Genomic DNA, 20,249 nt, shown 5'->3' on the forward strand with positions numbered 1-20,249 from the left:
ATAGACCACTTTAGAGATCATGTGCCTAGGAGTATGCCTCCATTACTACAGCTAACACCTCAAAAGAATGCTAATTATTTTCGTTACCTTTGCATCCTGATCACAAAACACCCAATGGAACTACTTAAGAGTTGAAAGGATTTATTTTAGCTCACAGGCTCAGAGGGTTCAGTTCACTGTGGGAAGGTATGGTAGAGTAGAATGTTTCATGCCCCAACAGTCCAGGAAGCGGACAGAGAAAGGCAGGACCTGGGGGAATAGATACAATCCTCATTGGTCTGTCGCTAGTGACCCACTTCTGTTAGCTTGGCCCACCACTTAAAGGTTCTACAAACTCTCAAACCAGCACCACCAGATAGGGATCAAGTGTTCAAACCATGAGCCTCTGATGGACATTTCAGATACAAACCACAATAGCAATGGTTACCTAAGTTGTTTTGGGGAACATTGAGGCAGCTTCAATGGGTCGGAAGTACCAGCCCTTCGCTTGGACTTGCACAAGCAACATGAGAGAGCCCACACAACACCCTCATAGAACATGTTGGCTCTGCCATATTGTGGTCAAGTGTCCTATGGAGAGCCTTCAAGTTTGTTTCTACCTCTACAGACCATTTATGGCTTCGTTTTCCCCCCATCAACCAGTCTCCTCTGGATTCTCCCACAAATATCCCTATATAAATCCCTCGTCTCATTGTTATGACCTGCTATCTGATGAGAAGAAACTTAACGTTGGGGAACATGTTACAATGAGGTTTTCCACCTCAATTAACCAATCTACAACTCCTCCATAAGGATGATGAAAGAGTCACTTCTAAGTGATTTTATACCTTATCAGGTTAAGCATCATATGTCAAAGACACACATTGGGAAAAGGTCAGCCTCTTTAACAAATGACGCTGGGAAATCTGAATATCTACTTGTAGAAGAATGAAACTGGATTCATAGCATTAAACTAGACAGAAGTCAGTTCAAAGACCTCAATGTGAGACATAAAACATTGAAATGCTAGAGGAAACCACAGGTAACATATTTCGAGATGCAGGCACCATCAAGAAACTTTCTAAGCATGACTTCAATGGTATAAGAAATGATCTCAAGGATTAACAGACGGCATTACATGAAATTAAAATGCTTCTGCACAGCAAAAGAAACAACCACCAACATAAATAGACAGGCTACAAAAGGGATAATTATTTGCTGACTGTACATCAGTCAGAAGATTAATATCTAGAATATATAAAAACTAAAAAAATTAAACACCAAAAAGTCTTAAATCATTCAATCAATAATAAACAAAATTGGTAGTTCTCAAAAGAAGAAATACAAATGGTCAGTCAATACTTGAAAATTATTCAACATCTGTAGTTACCAGGAAAATGAAAATTAAAGCTACTCTTGGCACTAGTGAGATGGTTCAGTGGGAAAAGGTGCTTCTTGTCAAAGCTCATGGCTCAATGAAGTCAAGGCTCTGACTTCAACCCTCAGAATACACATGATAGAGAGAACTGACTTCTGTGAGTTATCCTGTTCCACAGATGCACCATGGCATGTGGACATACATATTTACATGTACACACACACACACACACACACACACACAGGCACCTGCACATAGACACACATGAGCTATACATACATCACACACACATATACACACACAGACCTGCACATGCGCACACACGTGAATACACAGGAATACACAGACACACACATGCACACAAGAGGGTAGCGGAGGAACAATAAATAAATAAATAAATAAATAAATAAATAAATAAATTTGCTTTGAGATTCTGTCTAACCCTAGACAGAATAGCTATCATCAAAACAAATAACAAATTCCAGCTAGAATGTGGACAGAGAAATCCTTACACACTGGTAAAATGTATAAATTGGCTCACTTGCTATGGCTTCTTCAGTAAACTACAAACAGAGCTACCGTGTGACCCAGCTATACCACTCCTGGCTATATATTCAAAGATCTCTAAAACAACATACCAAAGAGATATTTCATAGGCCTCGTTATCATTGTAGTATCCCCAATAACTAAAAAGGTGTAACCAGACTAGATGTCCATTTAACAAATAAATATTTGGAACTCATTCATGATCTTCTGGGCTCCAAAGGGTTTATGTAGCTGCCTCTTTAGTTCTGACATGTGAAGTACATAAAGATTATCTAATAGGCACAGGCGGGCTCCACTACATACCTGCCAGTCCTTGCTAGCCATCCATGGTCCCCACATCTCCAATACCCTGCTTTCTTCACTGCAGCTGAGGCTGCCCCTTCACCAATGCCTTCCTTGCTTCTCTACTGGAAGTCCATTCTTGCCACATGGTGCCAAGGCTCATTTCTTTCCATGGTCCTGCAGTCCACATGACACCAAAATCAGTACTATGTGGAAGATTTCTGTTCCTTATGTTTCAAGTTTAGTCGCCAGGTTAAGATACGGCTGTGGCCCTCTGGGCAACAGCTACCGTGTGCAGACTCTTAGGAAATATTCCCAGGAAACTTCAACTCAATGATGCTGGTCTCTTACTACTCAGAGCTAACTCTTCAATTCTGGTTAGCCAGCATCCATTGTCCCAGCAAAGGCAAGATTTCACTTCTATAGACTCTTAATCCAAAATACCTCTTCACATCTGACAGTCTAGCTTACTACTGAAGCCCCATAAGCCAGGCCTTCGCTGTCTGCTTTTAGCTTGCCTTCCAATTGCTTACCACAGCGGATTAGCCTCTGAGCACTCAACGGCTTTTCCAGCCCAAAGCTCCAACGTCTTCCAGGTTTCTCCTACAAAATCACTTAAGGCACAAAGGCCACGTGGTCAGGTCCACCACAGCAAAGCTCACTCTGGTACCAATTCCTGTTCTACTTTGCTGTCCTGTTGCCGTGATACAAACATTCTGGTCAAAAGCAACTTGGGAAGGGTAGGATTTTTTTCTCAGCTCACAGGATACAGTTCTTCAAGGGAAGCCAAGGCAGGAATTCAAAGCAGGAACTAGAGGCAGAGACTGAAGCAGAGACCATGGAGGAAGACTGCTTCCTGGCTTGTCCGGGGCCCATGTTCAGTCACCTTTCTTATACAGCCAGACCTATCTTCTCTATCACCTGGGATGAAAGCTGTGCACTGAGGATGAAACAGAGACACATGTCCTGTGTCACTGCTCTTGAGGGCGAGCCTGGGCTAAAGTGTGCTTAGTCTCTTCTCAGTCAGGTGAGGAAGAAATTTAAGAAGGCTCTTGAGAGCTATATATTAAGGAATTCTTGGCTCAGGCACATCGTTCCTTATAACTGTATTATAGCAGGTATATGCCCCAGTCTTTAATTGATCCTACTTTCTGACACCAACACCCACATACCATCGCTCAAAAGGCCTTTGGCATCTCTTATGCCCTGAGAGCACAGGGAAATTCAAGCTAGTCAGAGATATGATTTGTGAATCCCTAACAAGAAACTTTACTATCAGTGAAAGTTGTGAAATACTAACAACCATAAACTCAAAACTATTTAAAAACCTGATGGCTCTTTTAAAAAGCTCTTGAGGTAATAAACCCATATACACAAATATCTGAGGGTTGACTATGTATTTAACATAAAATAAAAAATTAGCCTATTTTCTTTTTTATTTTATAAAATAAACTTTTACGGTTAGTTTACTATAATCTCAGAGCTTCATGCAAATGGAAGAGTGATTTCCTGGTTACTGATTCTCAAGTCTACATACTTTCCTCTTTCATGTTCTCATTTTCATTCAAGAACAGTCTTGAGGGATGTGCCCAAGAATCAGTGGAGGTGACCTTAGTTAGCTGTGACTCAATACAATGGGTTCATGGAACCTGAAGAGGCCACCTCCTCTTATCTCCAAATAGGAACCTCAGTGGAGCGGTGTGGACACTAATGCCCCAACAAAACTTTTAACCCAAGATTTATCCTACATACAAGAAATGCAGGCACAGGGGAGGGAGCAGAGACTGAGGGAATGGCCAATCAATAACCAGCCCACCTTGAGACCTATCCCATGGGCAAGCACTAATCCCTAACATATCAATGCTACTCTGTTAAGTTGTCCTCTGAGAGACACTACCCAGCAGCTGAGTCAGACAGACACAGACATCCAGTCAATCAGTGGACAGAGCTTGGGGACACTTATGGAAGAACAGAAGGAAGGATTGTGGGACCCAAAGGGGATTGGAACCCCACAGGAAGACCAACAGTCAACTAACCTGGACCCTTGGGACTCTCAGACAGTGAACCACCAACCAAAGAACATACATGGGCCAGCTCTAGGCCTCCCTGCTCAGATGTAGAAGATGTGTAGCTTGGTCTTCATCCGGTTCTTGAAGAACTGGAGTGGGCGCTATCCCAAAAGCTGTTGCCTGTACGTGGGACGTTCTTCTAGCTGGGCTGCCTTGTCTGGCCTCAGTGGGAGAGGAAGTGCCTCGCCCTGTAGAGACTTGAAGTGCCAGCATTGGAGATTACCCAGGGGGTTCCTCACCCCCTCAGAGAAGGGGAATGGAGGATAGGGGAAGGGTTGTAGGAGGGGTGACCAGGAGAGGGTAGTGAGTGGGATGTAAAGTGAATGATTTTAAAAACATTAAATTAAAACTTTAAAAAATAAGTCTTGTTTTTAAATTTCATACATGTTTATTTTAATATAAATTTATTTAAGTCACTTTGGACCCAGCATGTCCTTGGGTTTCACCCACTCATCAAACTGCTCTGCTGTGAGATAGCCAAGTTCAATAGCCGTTTCCTTTAAGGTTGATCCGTTCTTGTGTGCAGTCTTGGCAATCTTCGCTGCTTTGTCATACCCTGAGGAAGAAGCACACAAGACAAACATCAGTAGAGAAGCTTTTCTAAAATAAAAAGCAATTGTTTACTGATACCGCTATTACAGGCCTCTTACATGACATAATCTATTTTAAAACATAAAGTGACCATGCCAATAACTGTCACGTCTTCTATCGAATACAACCTTGATTTTCTTGGGAAACAGACTTTAAGCAGACTCATTTTCTCCAAGATGGACCTATGTTGAAATGGACCAATAACTGAAAGAAACATAAAGAAAAAAAGAAAAAAGAAAAAGGAAAAAGAAAAAGAAAATACCACAGCATAAAAATCCACACTTGGGTATGCTGTCCAATAACCCTCTCTCTAAGGCAGCACTAAAGTTTTAATCGTGGCAGGCCTGCAGAACAGACAGCCATGTAACAGGCAGCTGTCAAGACGGCCTCTGAGAGGCTGCCGGCCAGCAGGACCGGTTCCCATAGCCCTGCTCTGCTGGGGGCTCCAGCACAGTGGCTTCCACTCCATTCCCTGGCATCTGTGTAGGGTTGAGGCACCACAGGGATAAGGAGGGGAGAGTTTTAGCCAAAATATCTACTGGGACAAAGGAACCAAACAACTGAGGCAGGACGATGCACTGTAATCCTATCATGCAGGGAATGATCACAGTCTCAGTCTGGGCCACACAGCAAGCCCCTGCCTCAAAAACAAAAGATCATAGGTACTGGTTCACTTCAGTCATAAAGGCTGGCACTGGGAAATTCTCAAGGTTGCTCTGACACTGAAAATCGACAGAGATAGAAGGCAAGGACAATGAAATCAGTGACAAGAGGACAAAGTACACTGGAAGTCAGAAGACTATGACCAAAGGGGTAGGGCCTGCTGAGGCAATGCGGTAACAGGCAGTACAGTGGTACACGTCTGGATGCAGCCACAACCAAATTGTACCCGCTTCACTCTAGTCTTATCTGAATCTCTGAATGCTCACTGCACTGACCCAGGCATGGAGTGACCGAGTCACTTCAGAAAGAATTCACATTAAACTCCTGGTCAGCCTGTCTTCTGTGCTTTCTGTGTGAGTGAGGGCTACATCGTAAGCATCCCTGCTTACCACCACAAAACAGTATTCAGTTCGAGCCCTGTGCACCACAAAGCCACTAAGAGCCCAGACCAGGCCTCACTCAGCCAGGGAGGTGGTTCTTGCCGAGGTCAAACGGCATTTTTCCAGGGACATCATCTTCGGGTGGCTCTGTCCTAGGAATGCTTCCCGGTCATCTGCTTAGCCGGGGTCTCTAAGCTAGAAGCGCCGGCAGCACGTGAAGAAAGGTGAAGACTTCTTTCTTAGTCCTTGGGACTGCTTTGCACCTTTGCACTTGAATACCGGCGTGTAACAGTTTTAAATTAGTCAAATCATTTTATCAACTTTATAAAACTAAAGAAAAACCCAGAAACAAACAAACAAAAACACATGAATTAGACCCGCCCCTAAAGTCAGGATTATAGAACATTCTACAGCGGTAACTGCATTATGTCAGACAACTGTACCATCACTAAGTCTAAAACAGACCAATGCCATCTACACAGCAGGACACAATGACGGCCTCAACCTGTGGAAGCCGGAGCAGATCCCTTAAAGGGCTGCTGGGCAGCAGCAGTAGTCAGCTGTAACCTAAGTCTGCATAAAACAGTTACAATCTGGGAACGACTAGGAACACAAGAGACAGTTTCAAAAAACCATTTAGGCTTCTCTCCTTTCCCTATAAATATCAATCTGTACCTTTCCCTTTTAATTAGTAACATTCCATATTTGAATTGAATAAAACAAAATAAAAATATTACATACTGTCTAGAAAAGGAAGGAATAAATGAATCCGTCTGCTGTTGGTAACCAGGCAGTGCCACCTAGTGACATTACCAACACAGGGTCTCACAGCTCGCCTTCTCCAGGCGTCTGCGACTACACCCAGCACCTGAGCCCTTAATAGGAAACAAGGGCTGCTGTGCCGGGCTCTTCTCCGAGACTGCTGCTGAGATCCATCCCACAGACCCACAAGGACAGAACCGACCCCTGCAAGCTCTTCTCTGACCTCCACATGCATCCCATGGGAAGACAAAGACATAGATATACGATACAGACAAACACACGCACACAGATTTTTTTTTTTTAACTTCTAAAGTTTCTTTTCTTTAAGCTTTTCAATACTGTTTTCAAAATGGCATTGCCCTCCAAACTTACCTATATGCGGATTAAGAGCTGTAACCAACATTAAAGACTCGTTCATTAGCTTGTTGATCCTCTCTGTGTTGGCCTGGATCCCTACCACACAGTTCTCTGTGAAGGACACTGAAGCATCTCCCAGTAGCCTGGCTGAGTGCAACACATTCTTAATCTGTCAGAGACACAGGAAGGAGAATCATGTCTAAGCCTCAATTTACATTGTTTCGCTTTTGTCCAATGACATGCATTATTTACTGTTTCATGCTGGACATGTAATTCCACAGCCATACTCCTACCAATTCTGCAGTATAATACCAAGAAAACAAGTGAGAAAGAAGCCTCTGAGGACACGAAGTTATAAATCTAAAAATGATAGAAAAGGCCTAAGTATGCAATTAACACAAGACAGTCATGGTGGATAGCGCTCTCAAGACAGCCCACAGTGAGTGACCAATACAACACGGTCTATGGAGAACACGCTAAACAGGCAAGGCACGTTGTATCCACAGTCCAGCAGTCCTGCCTGTCACAGAAGAAGTCACACCCAGGAATGGATGAAGACTCATCCATGCAAGAGAAGGAGCATCGGATCTCGGAGTCCTGAGACGGGTGCTAAATTTTGGATTCTCTGGTTTTATGCTTAATAGAACAGTCCAGTTCATTTAAAAATAACATCACAAGCTGTTTAAGATGATATAAAACCAATGGGTACATTTAACACCTGTTTCTTTTGAGCAACACTTCCCATAAACTCTAAAATTCAGAAACGTCCAGAAGCAAGCAATACTTCCACCAATGGACTCATAGAAACTAGACATTAAAGCTTAATTTGATTTTAATGACTTAATTGTAAATCAAATTTCATCTTGATTTTCTAATTAAAACCAAACTCTTTCCTCACCCCACCCCAATGCCCACCCTTCTCTTGGGCTCTGAAGCAGTGGTTTTACTTTATGGCCTGGAAAGACCATTTCCACCAAACCTTTTTTTCCTTCTTCATATTTACAAAGAAGGGATATGGTGGCATTATTTTTAAGACACAATAAATGATTAAAATATAGCAACAAGCAGTTGTTCTGCACCCGGACATGTCAGGCATCTGGCTGGGATGCCAAGGACACAGATCTGAAGTTCACATTGGCCTGTCTTTCACGGACCAATCCCAGCAGAGGATAGATGCCAAGGATGCAAAAACCAAACGGACCAATCCCAGCAGAGGATACATGCCAAGGATGCAAAAACCAAAAATATCACCATGTTTATTGCTTTATTGTGAGCACCTAAAATTGTGTGATCCACAGTGAAACTTAAATGAATACACTAACAGCTATCTGAGTATTCTTCTCAATTAGACTTTGTATCACAAACCAGTAAGAAATAAGCCTCTGGTGTATTTCTGATAGAGTACTGTAGGAATGAAGGACTCAATAGTGACACAGCTTGGCTGTCTGAAGCTCGGGAATCTGCATACGAGATGGCACCATTTTGTTTCATATTTGGAGTGATAAAGGAAAAAGAATAAGTTTGGTGGACAGTTTCCAAGCTGTATGGAAAAGGCAAAAATTAAATTAAAGAAAACTTTGTTGTGGACGGAGAAAGTGCTAAGGAAACAGAGAAAGGGTTAACATGGAACCCTAAGAGAATGGATGAGAAAGAAAGATGATGATGAGGCAGAAGAGGAAATGGTGGTGGTGGTGGTGGTGGTGCTGGTGGTGGTGGTGGTGGTGGTGGTGGTGCTGGTGGTGGTGGAGGAGGAGGAGGAGATGGAGCACAGAGCCGGTCGTGTGGAGGTCTGAGGCTGGACCAGTGATCAAACCGTAACGGAAAGTGACAATGGACCACTCTTTCCCAACAAACGTGAGGGCAGACAGCACAAGGCAGCAGCCTGGGCCTGAGGCAAGGCTTTAAGGAGGGGGCTCTTTGTAAGCTGGGCAGACTGAACTGACTTCTAGCTACTGACATCCATGGTGGGAGAGGACAAAGAAACCTGCCTTACTTCCAGACATCTTCCTTCCACTTAAAAAGCAAACTACCAAATGACCTGAGCTGAGTAGGCTGAATCCCAGTATCCCAGGTTATCCCAGGAGGCCTAAGATTACCTTGACTTCCACTTGCTACCTACACTGCACAACAGCTTCTGCGGAAGCTCCAGACACCCTCGGGGAAGACAAGAGCACGGCTGTTAGTCTTCAGGGAAAATCTGCTAAAAATCAAATTGAAGGCTTACCATCATCGGTTTAAAAACATTCAGTTCGAAATGTCCATTGCTGCCTCCAACAGTAACAGCGACATGATTCCCCATGACTTGGGCTGCAACCATGGTCATCGCCTCACACTGAGTAGGGTTCACCTTTCCTTTGAGAAAACCAGTGCAGAAACTCATCAGATATACTCATGGCTTCCTGTGTGACGTAAGACTGCTTATATCAGCAAAGAATGAACCTAATGTTATTAAATAAAGACATAAAATAAGGCGAAGCTGGGGCACGGGCTGCAATCCTCGTCACTCGGGAGGCTGAGGCAGAATGGGCCCATGTTCAAGGACTACCTGAGCGTCTAGTCAAGGCCAGCCTAGGCAACTTAGTGAGACTGTGCCTCGAAAAGTATACAGAATTCTAGGAATGCATCTTAAAGACAGAATATTTGCCAAACATGAGGGAGGCCCTGGGGCCAATCCCAATATCAGACACACAGAATTATCAAAGGAAGTGGGATGCACAGACACACAGATTCGCTCAAGGACAACTAGTGAAAAGATCCGTCTACACACGGGTTTGCACCGCTATGGCTCTCATTCTTGTGTACACGTTTAGGCAACCAGGCACCCAATACACAGTTAGAAGGACGCAGACTCTACCCTCCAAGAGGGGGCAGAGAAGAGCTGACAAGTCCAATAAATGAGGTCTACAGAGAGAAGGCCGTGCTGCTGCAGGGAGATGCTACACTGGAACTCTTGACCACCCAAGTACCCAGGGCTCTAGCTCAGCAGAGCTCCTTAAGAATCCCAAATCCAAGCCACACACAGCAGATTCCTCTATCAGTGGAGGATGCACTGGAGGATTGCCCCTTTGTGATGTCCTTCCATTCGTCTTTTCTTTTGGAAACAGGGTTTTGTTCAGTTGCCCAGTCAGGCCTGAACTATTATTTGTAGCCCAGGTTGGCCTTGAACTTATAACCTTCTAGCCTCAGCCTCCAAAGTGCCAGGATTAACCGTGCACATTACCGTACCTGGCTCCATTCTCTTTAACAATTACTAAATTTGCAATCAGTCAACTAGGTTATATGTCATTCTTCAACACAAAATATTGGAAATTGAGATCTTTTCATCTATGCACTATGTAGACCATATATAACATATATAGTTAAAAATATAGTCTATAAAATCTACTGTATAAAAATTTATACAGTAAATTATTAGTTACTTTGTCAGTTTTAGTATAAGTTACCTGGCCTCCAGAGGAGCCTCCGTGAATCTTGACTCTGTTCTACACATGCCACCTCCACGTTTGCCCTCTGCTGAAGGATAAGCGAGTGTCCTTGGTCTCTACCCCGAGCAGCCAGTAAAGCGCTGAGTGGGCAGAACCCACTACCAAGATATTTCTCCAACTGAAGTCAGCATTAGTCACTCCCTGTTCACCCAACCACATCACCTGCCGGACTCTAGTGTCTGCCACTCTGACCTAACAGGACAGAGCCTGCGGCACAGCATGACAGACTTTGGTAGGGTTCATCCTCACGTAGCCTAGGCTGACTGTGTCACTGCGGTGCTGTTGGCTTAGGCTTAAGGATACAACTACACGAAGGCTCCAGCATGGAACTTCCTGACTTGGAAAGTGACACTCCTCAGAGTTCTACAAAGACCCACATGGCTACTGTGAAACAAGTGCCCCTCACACATCCCCACCGCTTCAAGGACAGCAGCGAGTGAAGATGTGCCCTATGCTTGCAAACCCCTGGAACACAGACCAATGCCACTCCAGAACGTACGTGCGGCTCTATGCGTACCTGGCATTATGCTGCTCCCTGGCTCATTTTCAGGCAAGATCAGCTCCCCCAAACCGGACCGAGGACCAGAACCGAGGAAGCGAATGTCATTGGCGATCTTCATCAGACTGCAGGCCGAAGTGTTCATGGCTCCACTAAGCTCCACCAGTGCATCATGAGCGGCCAGAGCTTCAAACTTATTCGGGGCAGTGACAAAAGGCAAACCTGCAGGAGGGAAGGAGCTCTGAGGGTAAACAGGGAAGGTAAACACGCCTGCCAATGTGAAGCAAGTTAAACAAAGCCCAGTGCACACAAAGTAAACCAGAACAGAGAGGTGGGTGTACAAGTCAGTGACACAGCTTGCCTAGCATGTGCAAGGTACTAGCAGAGTTTGATTCCCAGTACTATAAATCTACAAGTCTCTCTATATATAAATCTATAAATCAATAAAGAATAAGTGCAAATCTCCACTTGAGGAAAATGCCTGAATCAAGCTGTGTCAATACTCAAATAAGACATCCCAAGAGGCCTCTTAACACTCTTTAACAAGCACATGCACACTAGGGCTGGCTACTCGTAAGGACGAGAACTGGGAAATTCATTCTGCTTTCTGTCCACAAGCCATCTTCTATGCCTGCCCCAGTCTGTTCTACTTGTGTTCCAGTCTGAGAACACAAATCCACCCATCCCACCTAGTGCTAGTCTGGGTACTCTAAAGCCTAATGCAGCTCCTTTCTATTAAAACATGATTTAAAAAAATAAAAATAAAAAACCCTCAGCTAATAAATAGGTAGGTGTGAGTGCCACAGAAAACACACATCACTGTGATGGTTTGTATATGCTTGGCCCAGGGTGTGGTACTATTAGGAGGTGTGGCCTTATTGGAGTGGGTGTGCCACTGTTGGCATGGGCTTAAGACCCTCACCCTAGTTGCCTGGAAGTCAGTCTTCTGCTAGCAGCCTTTAGATGAAGATGTAGAATTCTCAGTTTCTCCTGCACTGTGCCTGCCTGGATGCTGCCCTGCTCCTGCCTTGATGATAATGGACTGACCCTCTGAACCTGTAAGTTACCCCCAATTAAATGTCACTGATAAGGCCTTGGTCATGGTGTCTGTTCACAGCAGTAAAACCCTAACAAGACAGTCACCCTGACCCCAAGGCCCAAAGGCATCTCAGAAGAGAGGACAGGAGGAACATCTGGCTGGAAGATGGCAGGAGAGCTGTGAAGTGCTGTCCTCTGGACGGAGCCGCTACTGCACAGGCAGAACTCTCCCTACACTACCTGAGAAGCTCCTGGCAGCTGGAGGAAGGGGAGTCGCTTTCCTCTGGGGATGGCTAACAGTGGATTGCCCATATCCCAGCAGATAATCCCTCACCGGTGCATATGTGGGCAGCACAAATTAAACTTGGGGATATAAACTGAGGGGGACTGGAAGCTGGGATGGAGCTGTGTTCGGGGATCTCGAGGGGGTGAATATGGTCGAGATACACTGTGTACATACATATGAAACACTTTTAAAAAGTGAATATTCTAAGAACTCACCTATCGGCTTGTGGTGTGAATTATATACTTATCACTACCCTAACCTTATGGTAACATCGGCATCTGAATCCGTTTTCTGGACATGACAAGCTGAGTCTAGAAACAGTAACACTATTGTACTAGTGGGGGACAGTTTGTAAAGACGGTAAGGCAAAGTGTGACAAGCACCTAAGCCGTCAGCACCCTTACCACGGGGAAGTTCTCAACAGTCGACTGTCGCTGCTTTCTTTGAAAAATACTTAACTCGGCTTTGAAGGGAAAGGACCAAATGCTGCCTCACAATAAGCAAAGCTTTAAAAGTAAGGTGAACTTAACTTCTCGAACGGACACAAGCCATGTTTGATGGGAACACACTACTCCTAAATTACATAAGCTGTGTAGAACGTGAATAGCGATGTGTGTGGTCCCCACCTGTGAGTGCTGCGACTTTTGCAGCCACCTTTTCTGCGAAGCCGATCCTGGTGTTTAGTCCCGTGCCGACGGCAGTGCCGCCAGCAGCGAGCTCGTAGATTCTGGGCATGGCAGCTTTTATCCTCTCCATCGCATACTGGACTTGCTGAACATAACCACTGAACTCCTGAGAAGAGAAATGGCTGTAAGAGCAAACTCCTATCGGCCTACAACATACTCTAAAGGCACCAAAAAGAAGCTTTTAAAATGCACTTGAGAATACTAAATTATATGCTCATCAGTGGTAATGCATTCACGTGATGAAGAGAAAGGGCTACAAATCCACAATGTAAATAATAACGTGTAGCTTAGTTTATAACTTAGTGTTCTAATAGAGTCAAGAAAACAGCACATGAAATAAACCTTTAAGAACAGCTCCTCGACGTTTAACTACTGCTCTACCTACTGAGCTGATCCCCTCCCCCATTTTTTAATATAACCAAAGAGAAAAATTACTAAATATTCTCTAAAGAAAAAAAGAAAATAGAAATACTTTCCATACAATTTCAGCTTAAAGACCTGAGAGGGAACCCAAGAGGCTACTTTGCAGGGACCTAAGAGTAAAATAATTCATTCAACAATCTTCAGAGGGGACAGAGGGGTGGGCCCCCGCATCACTGTGCACTTGAATGCTATCGGGCAGGCGCACTGCTTCTCACACCACACTTTAAAGCAACCATCAGTCTGTCTACCATGTTTTCAGCAATGCGGACCATGAACAACTATGCAGGGACAAAACCCTAATGCTCTCCGTATTTTACAATTGCCCTTATCTAGCAAGCCAAGATAAACTAAATCTTTTCTCCTGCCTAAAAATACTAAAATATTTTGTATATTTTGAATATACTGAATATTTTGAATTAACATTAGGGTTTCAGTATATTCTAAAGTAAACATTTGAAAAGTTTAGATCTAATTCATAAGATGTTAACCTCTCCTTCTCTCCCCTCTTCTCCCCCCTTGCATGTATGTGTGCATTTGTGCACTCATAACAGCTGTATGCACTTAGAGAATGTTCTTTGAAATTGCAAAAGCTGAAAAGACAATTCCAATTAAAAAAAAAATGTTTCTCATAAAGTAAAAAAGGAAATAGAATTGCTGTCATGATAAATGGTATAATGGCCTAATGCATGAGACTAAGTCACAACGCAAAATGATTTTTAGCATAGTGACTTCTAACATGCAAAAAAACAGTTAAGACTTAGAAACCAGGGGAAACAGACCAACATGCATAGAAATTACACATAGAAATGCCGAAAAGGCACAGTTTTTGCTAAGCCCCTCAAGTGTTCCCCTTTCCGCATTCCTTCTGTAAAATGTTGCTAACTAATGAAGCTTTACTGCTTATTTGCCACAGGACAACTGAGAATCCATCCAAGTGGGCAGCCGTCAAGTCTCTACCCTCAGCCAGTTTTCATCAAACTGTCACTTAGTGACTCGTAGTCGGCATCTGGCAATGACAGCTCTCTCTTGATACATAAACTACATATACTTTTGCCTTCAAACCTCGAGTGCAAGAGGAGACAAAACTCTTATCGTGAGTTTCCTTTTGTTCCCTTCTGTTTCTCTGCAATGCACATCATTAGATCTCCCTTCAGCTACTCAGACAGAAACATAAAAATACTTCCTGCTATCCTAACAGCCATACCTCTTCACAAGCTGTCCTGTTAAAGGATAAAAGTGCCTCACTTAATTACTTTAACATTTTGCTGTAATTTACTTAATTGAGGTTAAGACAGCCAGATGAGGCAATCATGGTAACGGATGGATAAAGATGATGACCGCTACAGACCGCACATGGTTCTAAACTCTGCCGACCAGCTCACTACGGCCTCGGAACTATGCATTCTCACTGCTTCACGACCCTGAAAGCCGAGGCACAGAGAAGCTAAGTGACTTTCCTACAGCCACATACTTGGTCTACAGCAAAGCAGGACTTGAACCCGGCACCCAGCTGAGTCCAGCTCACTGCCTGCCTGCTCTGATCTTATATGGGCACTTTTAAAAGTTGCTGACTGGCGATGCATGGTGAGGCAAGCCTTTAACGCCAGCACTCGGGAGGCAGAGTTCAAGGACAGCCTGATTGATCTACACGAGTGAGTTCCAAGACAGCCAGGGCTACACAAAGAAGCAAAGACAAAAACACAAAAAAAGAAAGAGAGAGAGAAAAGCTGCCAATTGGTTAATTCAGAAAATTTATCACTGACCTGATAATATAGCTGGCCTTTACTTTAAAAGCAATTTTGAGGGAAAAATGTTGATAATTTGTATCAATCCCTAAACTGAACAAAATGAGTCAAACTCCCTTACCTGTCCAAGAGTAAGAGGGACAGCGTCCTGCGTGTGAGTGCGCCCAATTTTGATGACCTGCTCGAACTCTTTGGATTTTGCACTGAGGGCATCGTGCAGCTTCTGTAATCCTGGCAACAGGACCTGGTGAACTTCCAGTGCAGCAGCAATGTGCATTGCTGTGGGGAAGGTGTCATTCGAGCTCTGCAGGGAGTTTTCAAAAGAAACATGTTAAGTTAAGTCAGAGGGAAGGAGAGAGGACCTCAAATAAAACCCACTAAATGACTATTCAAAACCCAGCAGGTACAGTACTCAGTAGTGTCCACAGCAAGTGCTAGGACAGCTGGTGAAACACAAAGCGACCTGGCTTCCTGGAAGAACGTATGCAGGACTGTCTCGTGTACAAGTGCCTAGACATACCTCATATTATAACCAAGCACGCTAAATCCACTATGCATTGCAAGTGCCCCTAACAAAGGGCCATTGGCAAAGGCATTACCAAGCATATCTGAAGGCAGCAATGTGTCCTAGAATGCAGCCACTCTTTGATAGAAGATTTACTTAGTACACTTGAGAAAAGCTCTACGAGGCAGAAAGCCAGGCAAACGGTCGAGGAGATACCATGACCTGCACAGTAATTAGACTTATGAAACTGACAACTGGGCATGTACACTATACAGTGTACACCGCTGTCCTTGTACTTTCAAGGCATGATGCAATTTTAAAATACACACTGGCTATGAACACATTTCTAGTTGACGTATGGCAACTGTCAAAGCACTTATTTGAAAGGAACGGTCCTTTCACTAAACACTCACGCGCCTACCACCTAACTCTAACCAGCAATGAGCACCGAACCTTTGACCCCTGTTTCCTACTACACCATTCTGAGGCAGACTTCAGGCTATACATTCTGTTTTAAGAAACATATCTAAAAGTAATATTGAATTTTTAAAGTGCTCTATAAAATAAACTGTATTAAAATCTTTGCTTTTAATACTTAAAATATATACCTAGCACCCAGGTCCTAATTTCTTGAGAGATAGAAAGAAAAGAAGGAAGGAAGGAAGAAAGAAAGAAACAAACAAACAAAGAAAAGAAAAGAAGACTGTGTCCAGGGCTAGAGCAAGGAAAAAGTATGATGATGGATGCCCACAGTGGGTGTGCCTATTTACCATGGCAACTCATAAGGGTGTGGCTTCAGGGAAAAGACAAGACGTGCCTAATGGACACAAAAGCCAACTGAGCAAGGTTCCCCAATTCAGGCAGTCTCGATAGCATAAATAACGAAATATAGGATTATAATTTAAGGATCAGCAGGCTGCTGTGAACTTATAGTGCTGAGCACAATGAATACGTAAATGGATGGGAGAACAAAGTTTTCTTACAGAAAAACTGCCGTTAGTAAATGTAAAAAGAAGGAAAACTGGGCTGGAGAGATGGGTCAGCGGTTAAGAGCACTGACTGCTCTTCCCGAGGTCCTGAGTTCAATTCCCAGCAACCACATGGTGGCTCACAACCATCTGTAGTGGGATCTGATGCCCTCCTCTGGTGTGTCTGAGGGCAGCTGGGATCTGATGCCCTTCTCTGGTGTGTCTGAGGGCATCGACAGTGTACTCACATAAATAAATAAATCTTTTAAAAAAGGAGAAAAAAAAAAGGACTACTGACGAGGTGGTGTGGCACCCACCTTTAATCCCAACACTCAGAAGGCAGAGGCAGGCAGAACTCTGAGTTTAAGGCCAGCCTGGTCTACAGAGCTAGCTCAGGACATCCAGGCCTGCATAGAGAAACCCTATTTCAAAAAACCAAACATAAAAAATTTTAGAAAGAAAAACTGAAAACCGTTATTATGACAGCAGAGCAGTGCCCAGGGTTAGAACAGCTGCCTGGCATGGTTAGGCCTTGGAGTCCAAACCTGGCACTGCAGACAACTACCAAACGGCATAAAACGAAACAACAAACACCCAGCGGTAAGTCAGTGGGTGAGACCCCCCCGACAAACATTCTCTTCTTTGTAAGTGGAGATTGTGTGTAGACTCGGGTATCTCTGCTAAGCTCTGTGGTGAATCTGACACACCCTGAAGTTTCTTCTACCTCTCTTCTGACTGATACCCCAGTGTTACGCCAGGAATAGGCCAAGGTATGACAAATGCCAGGTGGCAAATGCTATACAGTGGTGAGGTGGTGACACCTAGCAGGGTCACCTCACAACCGGTGATAAAATGTGGCATCACCTCAGCCAAGTCAGGCTGCAGGGCCTCTCACAGGACAGTCCCCTGAGGCCTCACGGCTGTCACACAGCAAGTGAAGGCACTGCTGCTGTAACAGACTATACCCACCACCGCCCACACTTTGAGGACTCCAAACGTCAAAGTGAGAGCTCAGTAGGAAAACTGGGGAGATCCTAAAAGAAGCCTGTTTAAGACCACTGTGCCCAGAGCGGCCTCTTACCCACAAGACTAGATTATCTTTACAACTCTCTTTTGAAGTAAAGAATGTTTTAAATAAGTAAAAACATACTCATACAGAAAACCAAGCTGTCCTACCTGGCTTTTGTTAACATGATCATTGGGGTGCACAGGCTTCTTGCTGCCAAGTTCACCTCCTAACATTTCGATTGCTCTGTTGCTAATGACTTCATTTACATTCATGTTCGTCTGGGTTCCTGACCCAGTCTGCCATACCACCAGAGGAAAGTGATCATTTAATTTACCTTCAGCTACCTGCAGGAAAGAAGGCATTAACAGTAAGTCTTTTTAAAATAAGCAAAACTAGGTATTTGTTTAGTTATTTAAAATCAACCGTGATTGAGTAAAGTTGTGCTTACAGAACTATCTTAACGATGTCAGTTCTTCCATATGCTAAGCCACTTGCTAATGGCTTCAAGACAGTTAAAGGCAGCTGTGGCACAACCCTAAATGTCTGTGGCACCACTTTTTCTAATTATAGATACTTTGAAACATGAAACTTTGTATATTCTGAAGGATGACCATTCACTGGCCTCGGGCAGGAACTGAATGGAAGCCACTTTCCTTGCCTGCCTGTGCTGCAGCCTGTCACAGTGGAGGCCCACCTGTGAGGCTGCTGGTGTGAGGTCCTCAGACACACTTGCCACAGTGGCTCAGCAGGCACATCTAACAACAGATGCTACTGCCAGTCAGCAGGACACTGAGCCGAGGGCTACTTCACTGCACAGACGTCCAGTGAGAGCAACTGCCAGATGCAAAGCAGTGCTGCGACCTGTGTGTGTGTGTGTGTGTGTGTGTGTGTGTGTGTGCATGTGCGTGCATCAGTCGGAAGACAACTCTATGGAGTTTAGAGCTCTCTTTCGACCTTTACATGGATCCTGGAAATCAAGTATGGAAGCAGGAACCTTTACCCACTAAGCCATCTCACTGCCCCTCAGAGATTTTTAAAGCCTCAATGTACGTGGTAGCTTTTAAACTGCAGGCTTCCTAACACAATACTTAACTTTACTAGAAAATGATTAACTTAGAAGATCAGAACGTATTTGAGAGCTCCTTTAACTTAAATGACTGTCTCCTTTTCCAGATGGAGGAACCCGGTTACCTGCCTAGAGCTCGAAGGACAGTGACTCCGTCACAGACCCAGCACCGCTCCACCTGCTCGACAGCACCTGCCTCAACTCCCGGGTGGTGGGTGAGCGTTTAGGAAGCCACCCCCAGAACTGTGGGCTCCACCTCCACACAGCCAGCTTCTCACAGGAAGACTTTTTAAACCTTTTTAAAAGCTGTGCTTGTACTAAGCATGTAGTACACAGACCTCACTACATATTTCACTAAGGAGCCTGAGCATCTATGGATTCTACGATGTAAGCTGGGGGAGGGATGGTACAGAAAGAGACCATTTTCTGTCCATTTTCTTTTTGCAAACTTTCAAATTTAAGATCACAGAGTATGTTTTTAAAACTGCTTCTCTGTCAGAGCTTAGAGTCTATTTTATGCCAATTTTTAGGAACTAATTTCTATTACTGACAACCTAACTCAGGTTACAATGTAAGGAACATCTTATACAATGTTTCAATTCACCTCTGACTACTTCCTCAGGACAGCACCTAAGGAGATTATATTCTTGGAGATGCACAACCAAGTAAACAACAAGTTTAAAAAGTAAATCATGGGGGTTGGGGATTTGGCTCAGTGGTAGGGCGCTTGCCTAGCAACCGCAAGGCCCTGGGTTCGGTCCCCAGCTCCGGAGGAAAAAAAAAAAAAAAAAAAGGTTAAAAAAAAATCATTTATTTGTAAGATAAAAAAACCTAAACATCTTTTTCAGTTTTTTTTTTCTTAAAACTGTATAAATCAACAGAGACTTAAAAAGTGAAGAGACAGGCTGGAGAGATGGCTCAGTGGTTAGAGCACTGACTGCTCTTCCAGAGGTCCTGAGTTCAAATCCCAGCAACCACATGGCGGCTCACAACCATCTGTAATGGGATTCTGGTGTGTCTGAAGACTGTGACAGTGTACTTACATACAACCAATCAATCAATCAATAAATTGAGAAAAAATAAGTGAAGAGACTTTAAAAGTTGTAAAATTACGCAGAAATGTCATCCCAAGATGTTCTGAGCACTGCATTAAGTCCTCAATGAGTAATACCGATGAAGTTGCCACACTGCGCTGAACTCTTAACTCGAGTGCCCTCCCGCCAACAGAGTTATCGGCAAAGTGGCTTCGGTGTCACTGTGTAAACATGGTTATCACCTCCTACCTCATCTGCGGCCTTCATTATTGCACTAGCAATCTTGGGATCGAGACCATACTCCTGGTTCACTTCAGCAGCAGCTCGCTTCAAGATGCCAAAAGCTTTAATGACTGGGATCTAAAGTTAATCAGAAAAAGACCTTAAATCTGCAATTTTAGATAAGCATGAAAACCTGTTACTTTATGCAGTTGCAAAAAAAAAAAAAAAAAAAAAGTACCACTGTTATGAACCTGGAAAGTTTGGAAATGAGAGGTA

At 43.9% G+C, this 20,249-nt stretch overlaps 1 protein-coding gene across 1 annotated transcript in view; it reads right to left on the minus strand.

Annotated features, from left to right (window-relative positions):
- Positions 1–4,619: 4,619 nt before the first annotated feature.
- Fh (fumarate hydratase) overlaps positions 4,620–20,249 on the minus strand; it is a 26,051-nt gene continuing 10,421 nt past the window's right edge. The window contains exons 3-10 of the mRNA XM_032915007.1: positions 20,001–20,111; positions 17,819–17,995; positions 15,291–15,473; positions 12,942–13,107; positions 11,010–11,213; positions 9,232–9,359; positions 7,023–7,176; positions 4,620–4,810 (exon numbers count right to left, since the gene is read on the minus strand). Coding sequence (XP_032770898.1) covers positions 4,668–4,810; positions 7,023–7,176; positions 9,232–9,359; positions 11,010–11,213; positions 12,942–13,107; positions 15,291–15,473; positions 17,819–17,995; positions 20,001–20,111 — 1,266 coding nt within the window. The 3' untranslated portion in view covers positions 4,620–4,667. The remainder of the gene's footprint in view (positions 4,811–7,022; positions 7,177–9,231; positions 9,360–11,009; positions 11,214–12,941; positions 13,108–15,290; positions 15,474–17,818; positions 17,996–20,000; positions 20,112–20,249) is intronic.

This window comes from Rattus rattus, chromosome 10 (genome assembly GCF_011064425.1).
Source record: "Rattus rattus isolate New Zealand chromosome 10, Rrattus_CSIRO_v1, whole genome shotgun sequence".
In the NCBI taxonomy this organism is placed as follows: domain Eukaryota; kingdom Metazoa; phylum Chordata; class Mammalia; order Rodentia; family Muridae; genus Rattus; species Rattus rattus.